This window comes from Platalea leucorodia (genome assembly GCF_965183815.1).
Source record: "Platalea leucorodia genome assembly, chromosome: 8".
Classification (NCBI taxonomy): domain Eukaryota; kingdom Metazoa; phylum Chordata; class Aves; order Pelecaniformes; family Threskiornithidae; genus Platalea; species Platalea leucorodia.
The window spans coordinates 46,180,583-46,203,218 of NC_138830.1; the positions used below are offsets into that span (position 1 = coordinate 46,180,583).

General features: G+C 40.7%; 1 protein-coding gene across 1 annotated transcript in view; it reads left to right on the forward strand.

The window, feature by feature from the left end:
• Positions 1-7,312: 7,312 nt before the first annotated feature.
• CHST8 (carbohydrate sulfotransferase 8) overlaps positions 7,313-22,636 on the forward strand; it is a gene marked incomplete at both ends in the record, with an annotated part of 142,224 nt that continues 126,900 nt past the window's right edge. Inside the window, one exon of the mRNA XM_082318996.1 lies at positions 7,313-7,421. Within this exon, the coding sequence (XP_082175122.1) occupies positions 7,313-7,421 (109 nt within the window). The remainder of the gene's footprint in view (positions 7,422-22,636) is intronic.

The window sequence follows — 22,636 nt, forward strand, 5'->3', positions numbered from 1 at the left end:
GTTTCCTACTTCTTTCTATGCTAAAGAAGCCAGAGGATTTGGGGCATAATACTTGGGATCATTTGCATTTCCTACTTACAAGAAGAAGTGCTGACAGCCACATAATAAGATGACTTTTAATATCTCCACCTCTAGTACACTGCCTGCATTTGTAAAACTGCTATAAAAAGTTAGTCTTACTGGTGAATACGAATAATTTTTATAAATCCTTTTTTCTTCTGTAAATGTCATGAGAAGCCTCATCTATAAGTCAAGGGTAAAGCAGAGAGTGGACACTTGAGTGATGGGAAAACTTAGTGCCCTGTGTTTGAAGGCCTTTTGTCTCTGTAAGTGCTTTGAAGCAAGGAAATGCATGCTTGGCTCAGCTTCAGAGATGAGAAGCAGCCCTTGTTCACACAACTCATAGAAACACAGCTAATGTATCTACAAGTGATCATTTCAGTAATAATAGCAAATCTTTTTCTAATATTCTTGTAGTAATAGTATTCCCTTTTTTCTATTCAGTTAATTGCTCACAGTCACTATCCCAGTCTCTAACCATATTACACAATCTAAGTAAAATTATCTTAATAACACATGAAGTAAGTGCTCCATTACGGCACCCTTTCAGAACGCACAAAACAAAATCTAGTAGAAGACAAAAACCCATCACAGCTCCCAGCTGCCAACGGCTCACAGTTAAACTTCCCCAGATCAGCTAGGGGAGTGCTGAAATTTAACGTGTAATTTTTATTTCTATCAGGTAAAGATTAACTTATAAAAATATTTCTGCATTTATAAACATCTCTCTCTGAACTGGCAATACTACCAGTCAATGCATGCCATTAACTGAGGCCAGTTTGGCAAAGATAAAAGACACCGCTGAGGCTGTGCCCATGCAGTGCCACGTTTCTCTGTACAGAGAGCCTGGACAGCGCTGCACAGACCCGTACCTCCACAGAGATCTCCGCAGCACCACGCAGACATCCCAGTTTGCCTCCCAGGAACGGTATAACCACAGCAGCAAGAGCCCATGCCCAAGCTAATCTCTGCTGCTTAGTACCTGGTTATTCAACAGCACACAAAGCGCCTGGTGGAAATGCATCAATCCCTGCTTTCAAAAGGCAAAGACACCTGCATACTGCTGCCCTCCTATGAATAAACAGTGGGCTTTGACTCTGCTCTGAACCAGCAGCCTGCTATCAACTAAAGGAATATTAACTAAAGCTCACACAGCATGAGAAATGAAGTTTACCGTGTACATGTGAACTAAGCATTTACATTCATTCATAGGTGATTTGTAATTGTCCAATTTAGCAATCAGTAGACGTCTGCAAACAACTTGGGTGTTTTGTTGACTTGCTGATGCATACGGTAATGTCAACCTGACGCTGGCATTAGTTTGCGTTCCTTGATTCACTGGGAGCTGCACCAGCACCTTGTAGTGAAGCCCCAGGAAGGGAGAGTATAAAGGTGCCCTGCAGTGGGCAGGAGCCTTACGGGGTCTCTGGCCCACCTTGGTCCTTCCCTTCCCCTGGTGCCACGTAGGAAAAGAGCCTCTTCTGTTCTCATCTCGGCACAGTTCCTTTCATCTTCAGGCTAATTTAGCTGGGCTGGTCACCAACTCTCGGGCGGAGTGAAAGCACACCAGCACCCAATTACACAGAGAGTCAGGTAGCTTGGGTTCTGCAACGTCCCTGTGAGCAGCCAACAGAGAGAAACGAGGGGCTGTAGCTATCTTGTGCCCCCTGTCTCTCCTGTTCTCTGCGAGTGACCAAGCTCTTGGAAAGCAATTGTTGGCAGTACTGTCAAAGCTGCAAACCCTGAGAGCATGTTTTCCTAAGACAGCCAGTCTCAGGTACACCACCCACACAAAAAGAAGATGACCTCAACCAGAGGTAGACAGACCTTTTCTTGGGGGCAAGTTATCCTACCGCTTCGCTCTGCGAGGTTTTTTTCCTTTCCTTAGAAGCATCAACATGGCTACTATTAGGGAAAGATCCAGTTCTAGATGGACCAAAGGCAATCCCCTGAGATTCTACCTAAGAATTACGTCATGCCCTTAGATTATTATCTTATCAATGCCATTCTTCACACAGACTTGTTAGCAGACAAGGGAGAGAATGTCACGTCCCCAAAACTCATGAATGAACAAACAGCCATGTGCTATCACACACAACCCCGAGTGCAGCCTGGCTGACCCACCTCAGATAAGGAATCAAGCAACAGAGATGTTGGTAGAAAACCGTCTCTTTGTCTTTCTTGGACTGATTCATTACCATAATGTCAAATTGCTCACAGTAAAAATGTTCAGCCATTAGGCTTCCAGGAGGTGATGGCAAAAAAGCAGACCTACAGAGCCCTACTTTCAGTGCCGCTCTTGTCAAAAGATTTAAATAAATCTTTCCCATCATCTTGGTCTGCAGTGTCTTTCAGTACTGCTTGGGAGCAGGGGGGAATTAGTCCTGCTTCTGTGCTTGTAAGTAAAAGATTTGGTGCCTGAAAATTTTGCTATAATATTCAGATATTTTCCAGAAACATATTTGGATGATTTTTACCTAAAACCATACATCTTTTTTCCTTAAAAGGCTTGCTTTAATGATGCAACACCTATTCTCTTACCCGATGCTAATACTTCCTCACCTCACAATTCATAGGAGTACTATGGTGATTAATGAATGTCTTTGAACTGGAAAGTGCTATCTGAGTGCTAATTATTATCCGCGTATACACACACTTCTGCTGCTTTCAAGGGCAGAGCATTCACATACCATGGTAATGGGAAAGCTTAGAAAAACACATATTGATACCTAGGAGTTTCATCCACCACAGAAACGTATAAAGGAAGAATAAATTAGAAGTTAGATGTTTCAATTCATTATTGCACGTTCTAGTGAACCGCTCTCCATCTGTTTAATAAGTTCAGGGCAGCTGAAAATGGAGTTTAGATTGGAAGCTGCTTGCAACCTTATCTTCTTGCACTCTCCATAATACTAATAAGAATTATAAAAATATGTTATAGCCCATTGTGAGGAGTACACTTAAAGTATGTGACTGCAAATCCAAAGTGTAAGTTGAAGGCTATGAATTCATCCAAATTCTGCATCCCAGATGATGGGGCTCTGCATGGATCAATCCAAAGCTCCCACATACAGCATCCCTCTCCCTCACATGCCTGAGGAAGTATTGCCTGAAGAAACTGTTAGCTGATGCTCCACTATGTTTTTTCTGTAGTTTTTTATCTGAGCCATTTTTAAAACGATGTGTGTCCTGGTTTCAGCTGGGATAGAGTTAATTTTCGTCTTGGTAGCCTGTATGGGGCTGTTTTGAGTTTAGGATGAGAACAATGTCGATGATACACTGATGCTTTGGTTCTTGCTAAGTAGTGCTAAGCTGTTGCTCAATAGTTGCTAAGTGGCGCTCACACTGGTCAAGGACTTTTCAGCTTCCCCTGCTCTGCCGGGGGCACAAGAAGCTGGGAGGGGGCACAGCCGGGGGGGTGCTGACCCAGACCGGCCAAGGGGCTATTCCGTACCATATGACGTCATGCTCAGTATATAAGCTGGGGGAAGAAGAAGGAAGGGGGGACATTGGGCGTGATGGCGTTTGTCTTCCCGAGTAACCGTTACGCGTGATGGAGCCCTGCTTTCCTGGGGATGGCTGAACACCTGCCTGCCGGTGCGAAGCAGTGAATGAATTCCTTGTTTTGTTTTGTTTGCGTGCACGGTTTTTGCTTTGCCTATTTAACTGTTCTAATTTATTTTACTTCAATTATTAAACTGTTCTTATCTCAACCCACGAGTTTTCTCCCTTTTACCCTTCTGATTCTCCCCCCATCCCACTGGTGGGGAATAAGCTAGCGGCTGCGTGGTGCTTAGTTGCTGGCTGGGGTTAAACCACGACAATGTGATTTGAGCATAAATTATATTTTCAAATGTTTCCTTAATGAGGATACTTTGTTCACATTTATCAGTCAGTGCTAACGCCTTTCAGAGTTCCTCTGCTCCTGTAACTCAATGACCAGCCTGGGAGGGCTCAGAAAGCACATGCTAAACATGTATAAAACAGCCGTTCCCACTCACCAGGTTTGCTCTTCTAGGACACGTTAATTAAAGTCAACTGATTGAAAAAATAATTACAGGAAAAAAGGGAGGAGAAAAGCCTAGACCCATAATTTAAAGATCTCTGAAGTTTGTGTTTTGTTGAGAGGTAATAATTTTGTTGAGAGGAAAGAGGTTCTTTTTCGCTTTCCTTCTTGGACTCTCTCTATATTCACTGCTTGCAAAGACGTGTAATGGCAACAGGCAATAAGCAGCAGTCTTTCTTCACGGTTATGCAAGTACATGTGGCCTTTTCTTCTTTCAATATATGCTTTCCTCTTTCAATATACACTTTCATCTAGCTTTCGTTACCGTTGCATCTTGAGGTGTCCCGAAGACACTGTGGTGTCTAACCTAAAAGGTTATGTGATCCTGAACACAGTTGTCCTGTAGGATGTGGAATAATGTAAACATTATAACCGTTAAAAACTGCTACTGTAGCATTTCTCTCACTAATTACAAACTGGCTAGGGATCTTCTTGATGCAGCCTCTACTTCAAACAAAAACATTGGAACAAATCAAAACCAGGGAAAATGGTTTAGCATTTTAAGCTAATAATAATTGTTTGAGAGACCCGTATTTGCTCAAGGGTATAATTCATTCAAAAAATGACCTTAAAACTGAGCGTTAAGCAAATATAAAACCCTTGTTATTTGGGAGTGGATGTTTTTAAGCTGCTGTCTCTCAAATTACTATCATGCGTTTCTTGCCAGCTCTCTATCCCACCAGCTGCCAGGGCATTCCCAGCAGAGAGAAGGGCAGCACTGGCAGTGCCAGCCTAGGGGCTGGGAGACCCTTCAACTCACTGCTCCGTCAAAGCCTTTCCGCAGAATCTTGGGGAAGACACTTGCCTCACGCCTGTCCCGTAAAACTGGGGTAGTAGCATCCTCCTCCCCATGGGCATGCAGAGACCATAAATAGGTTACAAAAAGGGAAATGTTTATATTAGGTCATCAAATACAATTCTTCGAAAGCTCTAACTGGACAGTTTTACAAAATGATGGTGTGATTTTGGTGTTGTACCAGCCTTGCCACAGGTGGATTTGGTTCGAAGTACTCATTCATCCAAACCACTGACTATGTAGTGCGAGCAAATTCTGTAGTGAACCAGAGAGAGGGTGGTTCATGTTCCCTAATTGTTTGCTTATAACAGCAGTGTTTGGAGTTGTAACACAGTTGCTTTGAAGGCTAATCGTCCTTCCCTAATCTGACTCCCCTAGGGCTTTTGAGTTAGTATTTGACCCTTAAAAATAGATATATAATAAATGTATGTGCAAAAAGTCCATCTGTACTACATACACATGCACACAACAGGCACAGATGGACCTGCACAAGGACCCATAAGGATTTGGCTTTTCTAGTGCTGAAAAACTTAGCGATATTTTCTTTTAGTTTTACTTTTAAAGGGGTGAGAAAGGTTTAAGCCAAAAAAAAACCAAAACACCCACAGTTAATGTCTGCCATAATTTTAACAGAAAATAAAGCTGGATTTGCCTATGTATAGAGAGAACTTAGCACTCTGCACTCTTCATTCATTTAAGATACAAGCATCCACCAATGTTCTTGGCCTGGAGCTCCAGCTGCTTTACACACTGTATAAACATAGTTGCCATTAAATAACCTTATCAATCAGAGTCACAGAAATTACTTCATCGGGACTGCACAACTAGTGTTCTTTGGTGCATTTTAGAAATTTAGAATACCAGTACACTGCAGAAAATTAAAAACCTGCTATGGAAACCATGAAAAGCAAGTAAGTTGCCCTGACACTAAATATTCTAGGCACGTTGAGAACAAATTTTTAAAGGTTTTTCCCAGCATAACTACTTTGAATCATCATCTTTCCACAACCAATCCTCCCTGCAAATTCATGTTACACAGTCTTTCTCTACTTAAAAACTCTTTTGTAAACAAAGACCACCTTCAAAAACCTTCTTTTAGACCAGGTCACATTTACAATTAGAAATATGAGAAAAGCAAAGTGATCGCCAGCCCTGCGACCTGTTGCTGATCTCCAGTCTGAGCCCTTGTGTTCAGTAATTTGCTGATAAGAAATCCGGTTACATTTTTGGGAACCAGTTCCACTGCCTGTGCTCTAATGCACCTTCCTTTGTGTTACTGAAAAATGCAGGACCAGCATAGGTGTGTGGCAAAAGCATTTATTTTAATTAATAAAGCCACGTGGCACCGCTAATGGTTTTCCTCTCTGGTTCCCGTTCTTTCATTTGTTCACTTCTTAGCATCTTACCAGAATGGACACTGGTTCCAGCAGGACTATTCGTGGGCTTTAAGTGAAGCATTTGCCTTAGGGCTGTGCTCATCGAGGGGTTGAGAGTGACACACAACATGCCCATCTGGGACTAGGGCTGCTGCCCTTTCACTGGAACTGCACATAACGGCAAGTCTTAGACTGAGCAGTGAGAATTCGCAGAACTGAGCCCAGAAACTCACTGGGAGCTCCTGGGGAGGAGAGGCAGCCGAGCCTGTCACTCCTGCAGAGACAGCCCACTTGCTCCCCACGCTCTCTTTTCTCATGTTTTCTGCAAGCCAGTAAAAGGAGCTCCAAGCACTGACCAGTATTTCCCTTGGAAATCAATATGCCTGCAGAGCTTTTTCAATGGGTGGCACGGTGACCTGTGGTACACGATTTTAGTTCAACTGTTTTTATCAAGGGTGAAGCAGGCAGCTACCAGTTGTTCATCCTTCTTCCCATGTTTGACATGCAAGGTACAGCTCTTGTGATCGTTTCCCCCACATTTTCTCACTTTATGGTTTTCATATTGTTTAACCAGTGAAAAATAAAAAGTGACACTTGAAGCAAGCAAATATTAAGAGCGGTTTCTGTGCAAATCGTAGCCATGGCATGACCATTTTTCCCAAACTGCATTTTAAATTATATTCTACGTTGTCTTTTCAGCATGTTAAAAACAGTGACATGTAATTAAAGAGAAACTGATGGGGCAGAAATTGACTGAATGACTGCAATTAGCTGTACCAAAGAAGTACTAGAGAAATCAGTTACTTGGTCTAAACAAGGACTTAAATCTACTAATCTACATTGAAAAAATAGATGCTCTATATGTTAAGTTTTAGGGGTTTGTTTTTTTACCTCTTGTAGATGTATTACACCAGACTTCAGATGAGAGGACGAGACTATGAGTGAAGAGTGTCCTGGAGACTCTGTGCAGTTCTTTTCCTGGGTCAGAACTGGATTGATCTGAGAACAATAATTATGAGGCTGACGTGTATGTTCTCCTTCATCTTGCTGTTTGGAGCAGCTGGACTTGTTGTCTTCATTCACCTGCAGGATCCAGAAGAAATAGTTCATCAGCAGACACCAGGTTAGCATTCCTATTTCTATTTGACTCACTTGCTCTTTCATGTTCAACATTTTGTCCTTATACCCTTAACATGTTTTACATATTTCACAGAGGTTGCCTCAACAAAGGTATGTAATTTTCTTTAATGAAGCCTATTTTGAAACTAATTAACAACTTCTTTAAAAAAAAAAAAAAAGAGGGGTTTGCTTAAAAAACAATTCCAAGAACCAATTAACTGATTATGCAGGGATCTTCGCCAAGGTGCACAGGGTTCAGCTGAATGGAGTTAAATTTCTGCTAAGGTTGAGACCAACTTCTGCTACCAGCTATACCACTATAAATATGAAAATGAGAAATGTCACCAAAAGTTCATTTCCTACAAACACATGCCTCTGAATCCCCCTTTGCCTGTATATGGTATGCAATGTGTCACGGAAATGCAAAATAAGAGATGCATAAATGAGTCATGCAAGAAACATCAAATACTTTGGGATGCATTCCTTTAATGTGCTTAATTTCCATTAAACTTTTCATAACTTTCATTCATACATACACCATCATCCTATGCTACTAACCTGAAACTGTGAAGAGCCACAAAGACCACATCAATGTGAGAACTAGAAAACTGTGGGCTGAAATAGTGGTTTCTTTTTAAATGAGGGGCACACAAGAAGTGTGAAAAAGCACAAGATCTCTTGATTTACTTACAGTTGCTTTGTCTTTGACTACGGCCGTAACAAAGGCTGGTTTAGAGCCTAGACAAATGCCAGTGCAGTTACTCCAGCTCATAATAATGCCCCTGTGCGCTGAGGTTTGGTCACTGTTTGCTCTTATATAAACTGAAATTCTCCTTTGATTAAATACATGCTTTATAAAAAGTCTATTCGATTGACATCTTCATTATACAGTGAACACGATTGTATATTTTAAAGTATTACTGACAGTTTTAAAGGAGCTGAACCCTAACACAGAGAACTCTTAAATAATTACATTAAGTGCTAATTTCTGTGTCCAGGTTTATTAAGTGCTTATTTCCATGTCACTAAACAATCTATGCTTTAATATGTTTATTATTTAGTCCAACTGCACACCAATTTTGAAAGCAGCCACTCAGCTGAAACTATAGAAATAATGAATCATCAGTGTTGTGCAAAGCAGAGAATTAACCAGCCCCTTCAGGGCTTTGCAATTTATTTTTGTATACTTAGATGCAAAAAAGCTTACAGATTAAAACTGGCGCTACCAGCCACATTTGACTGAAATTGGCCAGTAGATTGGGGGTGAGGGGAAAGACACATGGGCAGCAAATGCAGGCAGTACTCTAATGCATCTAAGAATGTGTAACTTTACATTAAAAAGTTAATTCTTTGCTCCTGAAAGAAAAGGAATTTCTAGTGGTGTCTCAAAACCAGTGCAATTTCTTCTCCATTTTTTCATTATTGGTCCCTCATCTTGACCTGTTGTACCTCTGTTCTCTCTGCCACAAACCTCTTGAACACCGACTGCTGATTGTAGTACACTGTGAAGTGATTTTTGAGAGGGATGTAACTGTAGAAGGGGATGCCTAAGCACATTTAAATAAAAGCAAGTTTGAACAGAGCTCCTGCCCCCAGCAGGGAAACTCACTCCGTAACGTACTTGATTGCTGTGGGCAGGCTTCTGCATAGCTAAACCATGAACATCCCAGCGATGCTGTTATTGCCAAAGGTGTGTAATCAATTGCTCAATTCTCACATTCAATTACTATTTATGTTAACAGGAACCAGACTGTACCCTTGAGTAAAAGGTGCTCAATACAATTACTCTTAATTCTGTTTGGCTGATTTTCATGTGTTTTGAGTGCTTTGAGCTCCCAGTGGACTCAGAAACTCCTCACATCCCCTGCTTCTGAAAATGATACCAGTTATCACTAAGACATACTAGGCAGCTTAAAGGGCACAGGAAAAAATATCCATTCATTTCATTAAGAAGAGAAATAGGCATATTTCATCACTAGACAGTGTCCTGTGACAATCTGTCAATCACAAGCGACATTTCTGGTGAGATGAGAAGGGTCCTTCCCTTCCCCTGTTCAGTGTGTTTCTCCTTAAAAGGGCCAGTTTCTAATGGAGATTGGATATTGCTATCATTTGCTTGCCTGATTGCTCTCTCAATAGGACTGAACAAATGCACGTGTCATTAAGCTACTTGGGACAACAAATCCTGCACGGCAAAGCTGTATTGGTTAGCCTTTGCTTTTGTGTTTCCCACGTAGGTACCATGTAGCAAAATGTATTTGCCAGGTGTTGGAATCTCATCAGGAAAGCTGGAGAAAAGTTCAGTAACATTAATTTTCCACTGAAAAGGAGCGTAGGAGAATTTTGCATTGTCCAAAAGGACATTTTTCACTGTTAGTACCTTCAGTCATCTTTAATTTAAGATAGTACAACTTATGAAACAAGATTAATAAAAATACTTTGGTACTTTAGTTTTATCTGTCTGTTCCGGAAATTGTTCTTGATTGTTTTAGTCCTAGCAAGCGTGATGGTGAGACCTTGATGTACTGCTTAAACCAGTATAAAATCCACAGTCATAAAACTTTAAGTAATGCTTACATTACTTTCACTGAGCAAAGTACTCCTGACAGTAGCTGTTTGTGTTGATTTGTTACTATTCATTTATTCTTTCCCTGTGTTTCACATTGCTACCTAATTGTGATGCTGTACTGAGAAAGCAATATCAAAGTAATTTTCCACAACATTAGTTACAATTTTCTTCTGATCTTTCGAGTGAAACAATCCCATCCTGTTGGCTTCTGTGAGCATATAAACCTTGATTACATTTATCTGTTGGAAACCAATGCTTACAAAGTATATGTGCCCGGGATAGCACGTGTAGAGCCTTTTTTGCTGATTGACAAACATGCTGTCTGTGTAGTTTTATTTATATAACGCACAGCACTCCGAGCAGATATATTTAAGACAGACAGCTATTTAGGGTGGGCAAAACAGACTTCCCAAGCCAATACATTTAGTTCAGTAGATAGTCCGGTGGTCATTAAAGAGACAATAACTTAAGACAGTCATTTTCTCGGCATCTATGAAGAGTGCTATTACTATGGAGAACGCAGGATGAAGCAGGGGTGTGGGCTGAGAAGCGCTATGAATGATAGTCATACACCGTACAAAAACATAATGCTCTTCTAATAAGTCTCCCCGTGTAATTATATAAAACTTGCCTTCTGCAGTAACCATGCCATTATTCTTAAACAGACGCAGTAAAGGATTTGTTTTGAGTAAGTCAAGCACATTTGCACATGGTGTACAAGAAAAATTTAATACATATATCCCCATCCTAACGCTAATGACTCTTGAATGTATAAAACTCCTGTCTGTGAGAGGATATTAAACATGCAAAAACTTTACAGTAACTAAACATGCAGACACTCCACCGCTGTGTTTGTCCTGGAACCACAGAAGCAGCTGGGAAGGGGCCTGTCCAGCCCTGTGGTTAGCAGGAGCCTTCTTCAGCATAACGGCATGGGGCCTCTCTCTCGGGATTTACAGTGGAAGAGTTGATAGGGCTAACGAGCACTGTTACAGCCTTGGCCAGGGCCACTGCAGTTTATGAGATCACTGACAGCACGGAGAGCTTGGATTTGCGAGAGCTGCATTCAGGTGGTACAGGAGAGAGCAACTTGGACAAACAACGTCAGCAAGTGAGAGAAGAGTCTAGAGGATGCAACCCATCCTGACAGCTCTTGGGGATTTCAAATGCCTACGCAAACTTCTGAGCTGCAGACCAGCCAGGCCGTGGGCTGGAGACAGGACTGTGGCCATGGATAGCAGGTGGGCAGGTGAGGTCAGGAATACCAGGACCACTGCTTCCAAGTTGCACCAGGGATGCAGTATCTGTAGCTGTACTGCAATATCTATAGCTGTACTCGAGACCATGTGCTCTATGGACTTTAGTCAGAAAAGAAGGGATATTCTAAAATGGTATCTCCTTTTCAAATAGGAGATTTTGCCAAATAAAAACCAGGGGAAGTATTAATATTTCTCTATACCTATATTCAGGTAGCAAATTTCTCTCTACATGGTGAATAAGCCCATGGGAAAAATTATTGGGTTTTTGCCATATGGTTACTGAATTCACAAACCCGTAAGTTTTCAGTTAGAACTTTTAAGATTAATATATAGGCACACACACTCCTCTGGGAGCTGGTAAAAAGTGGAAAATACATCTTAAAGGATACATGTTGTGAAAGCTCCAAAAGGGTGAAAACAGAGTAGAATGGAAATGGCTTTGCAGTCTGACTATATCAGAATTTGAAAATCTAGTATGAATATAACCAAGTCTGAAACTCATCTGTCTGAGATTCTGCAATAATTGCTCTCCTTACCTCATCTACCAATTCCTAACAGAACACTGTCGTCTGCTTTACTAAGGGTGTGATGGGGAGGAGAGGGAGGAAGGAGAGATGACAGAAGGGCTGGCATGCGAATGCTATTGCAAACCTGATGACACAAGGGAGCCACAGTGCAGAAATCTTACTATATGTTGCAGTAGCCTTAGAGCAAATACTGCTATTATAGCTATACTGAAATTTTCTTAATTACTTATTCAGAGCACAGGCACCTTGTTACTCACAAATTACAGGCCTATGCACATCTCCATGTTCGCTGTACATTTCCATAATACTATCCTAGTGCACAATATACTGCTTGTTTGTCGTACTGGAAACTTTTTATAAATACAATTGAAAATGAACTAGCATTGATATATTATTTCAGAAGTAATTTTCTTGCAATTTGCAACATACTTCTCTTTATAAACTAGAAGCCATTTAATCTGCCTCTCAACTAACAGCATCAGCAGAAATCATGAACAAAAGAATCTGGTGACTGTAGCGGAGGCGAGTGGGCTCGCTGATACGCTTTTCAAGCAGAAGCGGCACACTGTTATGTGTGCGAGGGTAGCTTCCACCAACTCAAGAGCAATGAACTTTCTGCAGTCACATCCTCTGAGTCTTCTTTAGCTGAACTTCCCTCAGCAAAGAACTTCCCTGTGTGCAGATTAGTTCCCAACGGTCTGCAGTTATTGGGATGAAAAGAAAAAGATCTATTAGCTTGTCTGCTGAGGCAAGGCACTTACAAGGGAAATGTGGTCTTAAGAGTTTTCTGTTGCTTGAAATGGTTGTGGTTTAAACTGACTGTGAATGTGAACCTGGTTATTTTTCACATTGGAAAGAAGTGCTGGCAATGACTTCATCGGTCTACTGCTTATAGGGGGATCAAACGCTGTCCAGATGGTTACAAAGGAAACCCTACACCACACTGCCAGTGCAACCTTGTTCAGAAGAAATGCAGTCTAGTACTGAAAGCAATCGTGTATAAGCTGTTTTATCATGAATGACATACAGAGATTCTCTCCTACAACACTTTTTCCCTGCTTTCATGACTACGCCATATCCTTGGCAGTCTTATGAAAAATGCTGCTTTTATTTACGATATGGTATTGAGAGAGCGTCACTTTTTTTTTTCTTTTCTTTTCTTTTACAGTTTCTGTTAACATGCTTTAGCAGTTAGAAAGTCAGTACTTTTTCTAGCCTAAAGCCCATTAAAGCAAATACAGCTCTTAAGCTATAGCACCACAGGCCAGCATTTATGGGACCAGTATGTCCTGTTGACCATCATCAAGTGCTTCACAGAGTCAGAGCACTTCGGTGTTAGGCTGTGGAATTGGGATGCAAAGCTGCTGTAGTTTGTTCCTATCTTGCCCTACTGCTCATAGATTGTGTTAAATCAGGCAATTCACCTGCTAAATGTTTCAATTTCCTATTATTACGGGGGTTCTCTGCAGGGAATTCAAAATACTTAGAGAGTGCAAGATCCTACAACAAAAAGGCCAGGTTGGATGGGACTTTGAGCAGCCTGGTCTAGTGGAAGGTGCCGCTGCCCATGGCAGGGGGGTTGGAATCAGATGATATTTAAGGTCCCTTCCAATCCAAGCCATTCTATGGTTCTGTGAAAAATACAAGACCAAAGCATATTAACTGTGAGATTGTCACAAAATCTAGCGTGTTACTGGCAGCAGTTATAATCCCACCACAGTGGTGCACACACACGTCAGATGACTGAACTCAGATCCACTGCCCATTTATTTGATGGTATAAAGTCCATGTCACCTAATCCCAAATGTATTTATCAGCATAAAACCAGAGTGATGTAGTGCTAAATCACTCACATAGTGCAGCTTCCACTTCCACAGATTTCCCTATCCTCTCTTTTTCTGTGAGCATTTCTTCTCAGATACTGACTGGTTAAAAAAAAAAAAAAAAAAGGTTTGATATTTCTTTTAAAGCCTACTTTTAAAAACTGTCAGAGGTTGACACTTCTTTGTTGTGTCTGGCAAAATAAAAAGTGACCTGCCATCTCGGAGCTGCATTCATTTATGGTGCTTGGCAACATATCACAGGCAAAACTCAACTGCACTATAGTCTGTCAGAAGACTCTCAGAGCGGCAGCTTTAGGAAAGTATATTCCTAGGGAACAAGCCTGGATGCCTCTCAGATTCCCCTGGAAATTCGCAGAGGCATTACAGAAATGTGCAAAGTTGATCAACAGACTTTCATTTCACCTCAAAACATTTATTCTAAATATAAGGTTATATTGAATTTTTCATTGAAAATGTGTCAGTACTAGAAAGCCTCCTTCCATATGTCAGCTATCATTCAGTTTGCTTGATTTTTAAAACTTGATACCACATTGAGCAGCTTAGGTAAGTCTAAAATACTTTCTGGATTTTCTAAAGTTTATGCCATTTTAAACATGTTTTATAATATATGTTACCATTTCTCAAAGTTATTAACGTTCCCCTAAAAGCTTAACCAAAACTTCCTCTATCCAGCAATATCATCCTTTTTCATTTAATAAACATTAATTTTCCTTTCATGATTCTAGCAGAGCTTGAAATTAAAGGTGGCTTTCTTCTCTATTATGGCTTGCTTTGTGTATCAGCATCAAAACTACCAGTTAACTACTGCTTTAGCACCAGTCGAGAGAGCATAAAAAAACAAATAAGTGATCTTGTACAGGGCCTACACAAGAGCAACTTCTCGCGGACACCTTTATCATTTTCTCCAAATGAATAATCTATCTATTTTTGAAAGCAAGTGACTGCTTTTGGATCTCTCACCACTTGACATATGCAAGGTGATTAACTGATTTTAATCTTATTCTGTACAAGCCCTATCCTACGAGATGCTAGCTCATAGCATCAGTGCAGAAAAGCACTTCAATATCAACTAAGTGGCTCGACTGTTAGCTCTGCTCCGATGCCTGAAGTGCTCTGCTGCCTGAGGGTCAGAATATTCTGCATCTTGTAAAATTAAGTCCCATCTTTGTCCCTTTTTGGTCTCAGCCACTTCAGGAGACCTATGTGGTGATTAAGGGGAAAAATGCTCCAGCCAGGCGCTTCCTCCCTTGCCACTTCTGCGCATCAGGGCAAGTCAGACATGCTCTTTCCCTCTTTTTTTCAGAATCACTACCCACTGGCTGTTCATACCTACAGAAATGGAGTCTTTTGGGGCTTCTGTTCCTGCTTTTTAGTTGGAAACCACACACTTTCTCATAAAACTCCTTGCAAGGACTGGATGTCCGATGTTTTACTCTTTGTAGCACATTAGCCAAGACATCAGTGTTTACAGACTTCGGGTAACCCTCAACGATGAAAGCGAAACATGCTGTGCCACTGAGTATGTATGCACATACACAGGGAGAGTTACAGGGCTGGGAGGAAATCAAGGGACATCAAGTCCCTTTACGGAGCAGTGGGAACCGAACAGCCTCAGGAGGGGAAAAAAAGCAGGCTGTGAATGAAATTCCTCATCCTTCAAGAAGGCGCCTGTGCTCCAGTGCCCTGTTCCTTCTCTATTCTAATTCATTTACCTTTCTCCTTCCATTTGGCATAAGGATTGGCAGTGCTCAGCTTTCTGTAATGATGGCACAGATAATGCTGAGGACAAACAAAGGTACATTTGGCTTTAGAATTACTTAGCCTTGAATTCACAGGAGTCTTTGGATGGCCTGCACCTGCTGCAGTCAGAGTGGCTAACGTGGAAGCAGAGACACACAAATACTTATTCTTCTGGCCAGGAGGACAGAAAGCACAAGCCTAAACAGAGGAAACTGGTCATTTGCCCAGTGGCTATTGAGAGGGGTGGGAGGAGAGACTCCTTTTGTCAAGCTGTGGGTAGTGCACAACAGCCAAGATCCTACATACCAGTTTCCAGCTTGTCACTTTTTTTTTTCCTTGACTTGTTTGACTTGACTGTATTTGTTAATAAAGTTCTGCACAGCTTAATGCCCATAAGTCAAACCACAGGAGAAATTATAGACAGCAATCACTGCCGCTCTGTGTGAACTGAATGCAGCTTTAATTGGGTCTTCCTAATTGTGCGTGCAGCTGCTAGGAAAAACATGATGCTGCTTATCTCATACAAGAAAACAAATTTCTCTCACTACTGCATTGTAAACAAATGAAAAGGCATGTATTCAAATAGTCACAAAAGTAAATGTATATACCTGCAGGCAGATACCACAAATTTTATGCCATAGCAAAGCAATTCTGTACTCATTGAGACTTTAATGTAGTTCACCATAATTGTTTAAAACTCATCCTAAAGACTTTGGTGAGAACTTAAGCAGGGCTGGGATACCATTCACATGCCCAAAACAAACATCAGCACCTCAGCCACCAAGTTCACTTAGAAACTGTGAACAGCCAAGATTAATAGTGGAAACTAATAAACTGATTTTTTATAAGCTGTTAAATTGAAACCTGCTCCTCCATTCATTTAGCTCAAGAGATGTTATTACCTTGTAAACAGGAGGCATCCTTAAGTCACTACCTAATTAAAATTCCAATTATTCTGCATTTATGAGCTGCTCATTCTCATGCTATTGAAGGGAATTAAGTTACTCAGGAATGTACAAAGTCAGGTATTGTTTAACACCTATATATTGATGATGTGTTCAGTGCTGCATGTTAAACCAGCCACGTCACTGCCTGTTGCAGTAGCATATTTCACCAATCCCTGCAGAATGCTTCTTGGGATGATTTATATTTTGTAGGAGAAAAACAAAATGAACAGACCTTAGCAAACCATTATAACAACAGCGTTAGGAAAGAAAAGCATGTAAATGGGAGAGAAACAGAAAAAAAAGTTGTGTGCAGCACACAAAGAAGAATGGTAGGAAAGGAGGTCTGAGAAACAAAAATTGAAATAACTTCGCTTTCTGTTCTTCACCTTTGAAATTATTTAATGAAAAGAGCTTTGTGGGGTTTTTTTGGTAGAAAAACATCCAGAGACTAGTTCTGCTAGATACTTTAAACATTTTTTAAAAGGAAAATAAAAAAAAATAAATAAAACCAAAGTGTTTAATTAAATTAGAATGTAACAGAAAATTTACTGCAGTTTTATAATTCATGTTAATAGACAATGGGCCCAGAATCAGTATGACTGAACTTCCCAGGGGTGCTAAAATGGGGACGAGGGAAGTAGTAAGGAAAATGAATATTTACTACAGTAAATTTACAGTAGTTAACGAACTTAGAAAGAACACCTGAAATTTTTAAAAGCACTAAATATTCCTAATGAACAATAATGATCTAATTATATTATACTTTCGTACACAAATCTTTGAGACTTAACATGTTCGTAATGTCTACACATTTGCACACCATATTTTTCCTCTTGCTTGTTTCCAGAGATCAAATTATATATTCAGTATATTCTGATTGTTCTCTGCCTTTTCCTCTAAAGGCACTGGCTTCACTTCTTAATTGAGACCCAGTGGAGATAAGTTCACCACAACATAATTTAATGAACTATGGAAGAGTTACCTTTTACTGCATGAAGTATCAAGCAGCATGACAGAGAAAGAATATCTCCTAGGTGATGTTTCAGTAGATAATAATTAACTAAGACATCTCCTAAAATAATACCATCCACACAAATGCAGCCCTTTCCCCTTCTGAAATTGGACAACACATAAAGCAAGTTAATAAGCCAAGGACACAGCTCCTAAAAGGAGTTCAGTGACACAGTTTCTTTCCTCCATGAAATCACAGATTAGAAATCAGAGACCTACAGTACAGATGAGTGAATTTTACTCTTTCCCCCCCTTCAACTTCAAAGGCTGAATTGTACTTGATTTACCCTTCACATTAGTCTTGGATGTGCCATCACCACAGTCCCTTCCAAGTGTGAAGAAGATTTTCCTTTTCACTCTGAATGATTTTGAGCAGATCAGCAGAGGTACTCCCACCACACACAGCTGTCATCTCAGCGCCTCCTGCCCCCTTTACTTCAGGGCTTTGGGGAGAAACTCCTGCAGCATCGGCCTCGCTGTATTTTTTTTGTTATTTACTTGTATTTTTGTGTAGGGGAAAAAACTCTGACTTTTAAACGTCTCACATGACACAGCCTGGGGAGCAGGACTGAGCCGCCTGCAGTCTCCCTCTCAGGGACACGGCATACAGCACGCTGCCATCCTTCGTCACCTCCCTCATCCAAGCATGCTGCTTCCAGCCCTGTCCCTGCCTTGTAGCGAAGGCATCCTTCTGTCTCTTGATCTTTGTACATTTTTGTTGTGATTTAATGTTAATTAGATTTCAGATTCCTCAAATTAGGGAGTGTGAGTCAAACGCTGGCTCCTACTGAGTTCAGAAGGGTGCGTGTATTTATAGGCATTTTTACAGCATTCAGCCACTTTGATCGCAGCCCTCCACGCCACCACAAACAGATAGTCATTTGATTATAAGAAGAGATGTTTCACAAAAAACTGCTGAGACAGCATTTCAAGAATGCTGAATATTTTAATATTCATTAATTAAATGTTTCTGAGTTTCTATCCTTTTAGCAACCAACCATTGATGCTGTAAAAACATTCGAGTGAAAGGCAAATTGTTAATATTCCAAGAGAAACCATATTTGCTATGAGAACAGCTCTAATTAGCAAGACAAACCATCTTCTTGTAGTCATTTAGAGGTATCAGAAGCAAGCACAGCAACACTGGTCTCGATAGCAGCAAAATATTTACCATCTCCTGTCTCAGTGGAGAAGGTGCCCAGAGTTAGAGGCCTACCTTGGGAAAAGGTAATTCTGTTTCCTGGCTTTGACTTTGCTCCCTAAACAAAGCACTCGTTACATCTGTTGCATGCAACGACTGCATTTTCTTCGCCTTGTTGCATGAATCTCTCTCTATTTCTTTTATCTAGCAAGCTGAAATGTTCTTTGGCAGGAATTTTACAAAACAAAGATTTCTTGAATGCATAGCTGCATTTGGGGTGCTCTGTCCATCTTCTCCACAGCTATGGCTCAGTGGGTGGCCAAGTGGGTTTTTTAGAATGGGACAAGTCGTTTCTCTGATAATGTTCCTGTCACAAGGAGGAGAAAATTGGTATTGACTACTAAATGCAGACTTCACAGTCAAAGCAAACTCACTGCTAAACAGCAGATTGCAGTCATGGGGTAGGAATGACCATCGACTCCTGTTAGGGTTGCTACTGCAGACAAAAACCAGTGTCCCATGGAGCTGAAAAGCAACACGGTCTGAGTATCATGGACAGAAGGCGTCATAGCATCCAGTTGCTGTAATACCACGTGCAGCACAGCGTTCACATTGCCATGATGTTTTGCCCTGGGCAGCACGCACTACGTCATGACGTAAGGCCAGTGAAAGCCTGTCCAGCCGAAGCCAGACCTAACAGCTCGGAGCCACTAAGGGGTGGTGGCCAGGTCAGGCAGAAAACGTGTGTGCAAAATATATGGGAAAAGTTCTACACTACATTTTCAAGCTTTGTTATCTCTCCATGCTATTTTAATTTATGGAGCTAAAATGTCCCCTCTCCCTTACCAGCAGGCCTAGGTAGTGCCTAATGAGTTCATTGAAGAGAGCTGATTGATTTAGCTGGTTCCTTTTCTCTGCAACAGAGAACAGGTTTAATAATTGTGCAATTCTCTGGGCAAGATCGGGTCCTAAAGACGTTAGGGGTTTTATCCCTCAGCGTGAAAGTAGTAATAAAAGCTGACTGGGAGTCTCTCCATCCTCACAGTGGGCCACTGTGGTGTCAGTGTCAAATATAACTTGACAAGACAGCCGATACCAGCAGGATTCTCAGAGGTGGTGAAGGCAATACAAGACATTTTTTTAAATAAAATCTATCTTGTAGATTATTTATACTAAGAGGAAGAAAAACTTTTCTAGTTTTATTCTTTGCATTTCCTGGACTTAATATATTGCAGTTTGTTTTTTAAAAGTGAATGCTCAAAAGCTATTGAAACATTTTGCAGTTAGCATGTTACCCAGCGAGGCTGTATCATGGCGGCAGTGTGTAAATGCCAAATAGCTGGTGTCACTGGCTGGCCCTGATAAATCAGAGTTGAAAACAAACACTACTGAAGCTTATCCACTGGTACTGCTGCTTATATTCAATCAATACCCTGGGGCAGTGCCATCTGATAATGCTCTTCATAGTCCAGGGGAAGCTTTCTTGCCATTCCCACTGGACAGCCAGCAAACGTTTCAAGCAAAAATGATCTTTCTGAACAAATATATTTGAAATTTAAATTTTGCAAAATTTTATTTCTTGTGGGGGAAAAAAAAGAAAGAATAAAGGTTAAAACACATCCCAAACCAGAACGAAACATTCTGGATTAAACAAAATGATCCACACTGAAAGGTAAGGAACATTGCAGTAGGACAAAAAAACCCTCAATTTATTCTTTTCCCAACTTTTTTTAATTTAGCTACCAATTCAAAATGTTGACCTAGTCTACTTAAGTGGCATTTCAAAGGAAACCTAGTATTTATAAAGTAAATGATCACTCTCTTTTAGACATGGCATTAAATACAACTTGCTCTTCTGCTGTGTCAAGCTCTCTTCTCTGCTTCCCATGATGCAAGAGCAATGAATGGGTCTTTTGGGGGCCTACTATGAAGTGAAAGATGTAAAAAACATGACTTATTTTTCATTAGAGAATTTTATTACAGTAAAGATATAATCCTTTCCTCAAGCATTATAGTCCTAAAGAAAGTAATTACCGCCAAAAAATGTCTTTTTTTTTCCTAAAACACGTATACCAAAAAAACCACCCCCAAGCTCATCAACCATAAACTATGTTGCAGGATAACCTACCAACCACTGCACTGCCGCTGAGGAAGCACCTTCCCACCGGTGCCCATTTTCAAAAGCCAAAAGCAAAAAACCTGTATACACACATATATGAAAACTAATGAACTCCAACATACAACTTCAAAATGTTTATCCAAAGCTTTACAGAGAAGCTAATAGGTTTTTAAGTGCCACACAAATTTATCGAACTGAAAAGAGTATTAATGTGATATGCTAATGAAATCTGCATTTAGTAAGATATATATCCATTCAAATTCTCTGTACCTTTCTGTCAACACAGCATATTGCAAAAATGAACCATCGAGACCGCAGTTTAATCCGATATAAAATCAAATGATCCATGTTAACAAGACAATTAAGTAACTGTCGGAAACTAAAGAAAAAATTATCAGTTCACCAGATATAAACTGGTTTTGAATAATGTGAAAGCACGATTACACAGTATGCAAACTGAAAGTTGTTACCGTGATTAGAATAATATGGGTGGTAAATTAGATATCAATTTTATTATGAAAAAAGTCTAGCTCAGGTGCTTCAAAAAAGAAAGCAAAACTGCAAATTACATGCTGTTTATGTTGGCGTATTTAAAATTACTGGAGAATGCATTACAAGGAAATTAGCATTTGGAAAGGTTATTTGATGGCAGTAAAACTGAAAATTTTGACAGCTGCTTTTCTGCTGGACATGGCAAACAAAATGATGCACAATATATGTTACGGAGAGATTTGGTAGATACTATTTCCCACAACAAAGCATTAGCATGCCATGGGTAAAAACCACAGGAATTAAACCTTACACTTAAAAGTCAACAGCTTCTAGCTAGTAATATTGTATACCTACAGTCTGAAGATGCCATACAGGAATTTCTCCCCAGCAAAATTTTATTCTAGAGGCAATGCATAAGCAGTCTTGTACAGCTCCCTCACAGGTACATTTGTCAACTTTACTTTTGCAAAAACAGCCCAGATGTTGGATGCTGGAAAACACTGTGGAGCTGGCATCCCTGTTTCTGCTTCTCCACAATCATTTTAGTGCAGTAGCTGTCAGTAAGTCAGTGTGGTCTGTGAACCCCTGGAAGTTCATGGATTGCTCTTAAGGTAACTAAAAGGTCCAAAAAAAGGTAAGAAAAGTAAGCTTACGCATAGCAGACCTCAATATAAAGAGGTCCGTATGTCCACAGAATAATTTTAGAGGCTTACAGACTTAATGAAGGTTGAAACTACAGTTTTAAGGGTATAATTACCAGAAATGCACCTAAAGCTATGCATTTGGTTTGGCTAAAAACAGAAATGATCTCTCCAAAAGGAGACTGAAATAAAACACAGTCCTTCCTGGGTGTGTAATACTCGGAGTGCTCTAGACCAGATACAAATAACCACACAGCTGAAAAGTTGCATTATCTCACTGGGCCAGCTCAGGAGCAGGATCAGCAGTAAATTTGCCTGCACTTAATGGCCCTTTTTGCAGCCTCACTCAGCTTCAAGGGGAAAAAAACCCAGCACCACATTTCTTCAGAAGCCACACAATATTTGTTTTGCCTTTATTTGGGGAACTTTTGAGGATGACTCTTCATGTAGCTCTTCTCTTCCCCTCCCTGTGGTTACCTGTACTGCTTATCCATCACCCCAGGAGTGAGCAGTGCTGTGTGCAGTTCCATGCAGGCCAGACACAGAGAAGCAGCAAATTAGATACACTCCAGCTGTTCACGGCAACCACATTTAACCCTCCTTGCAAACGTAAATCTTTCACGTCTCTTCTTCCAACATTTATTTATATATCTGAAACAACAGAGAGGGAAAGAAACACCTGGGGAAATAACCAAAGCTTCAGAATTGCCAGTTTGGTTTAAAATTCAGCTTCCCCAACAAAGGATGCAGAAGTAACGCACATAGCCTCTGCTACAGCTGATGGCAACCTCATCCTTTAAGCTGCAGTTTGGTTCAGCCTCTGTCCCTCTGCCCAGACAACAGTGCAAGCCCTTAGGGAAGTGAGTGTGACTGGTCGGGGACAGTATCTAGCAATCCTACACGCAAGTTAGAGCCTGCCCACTTCAACA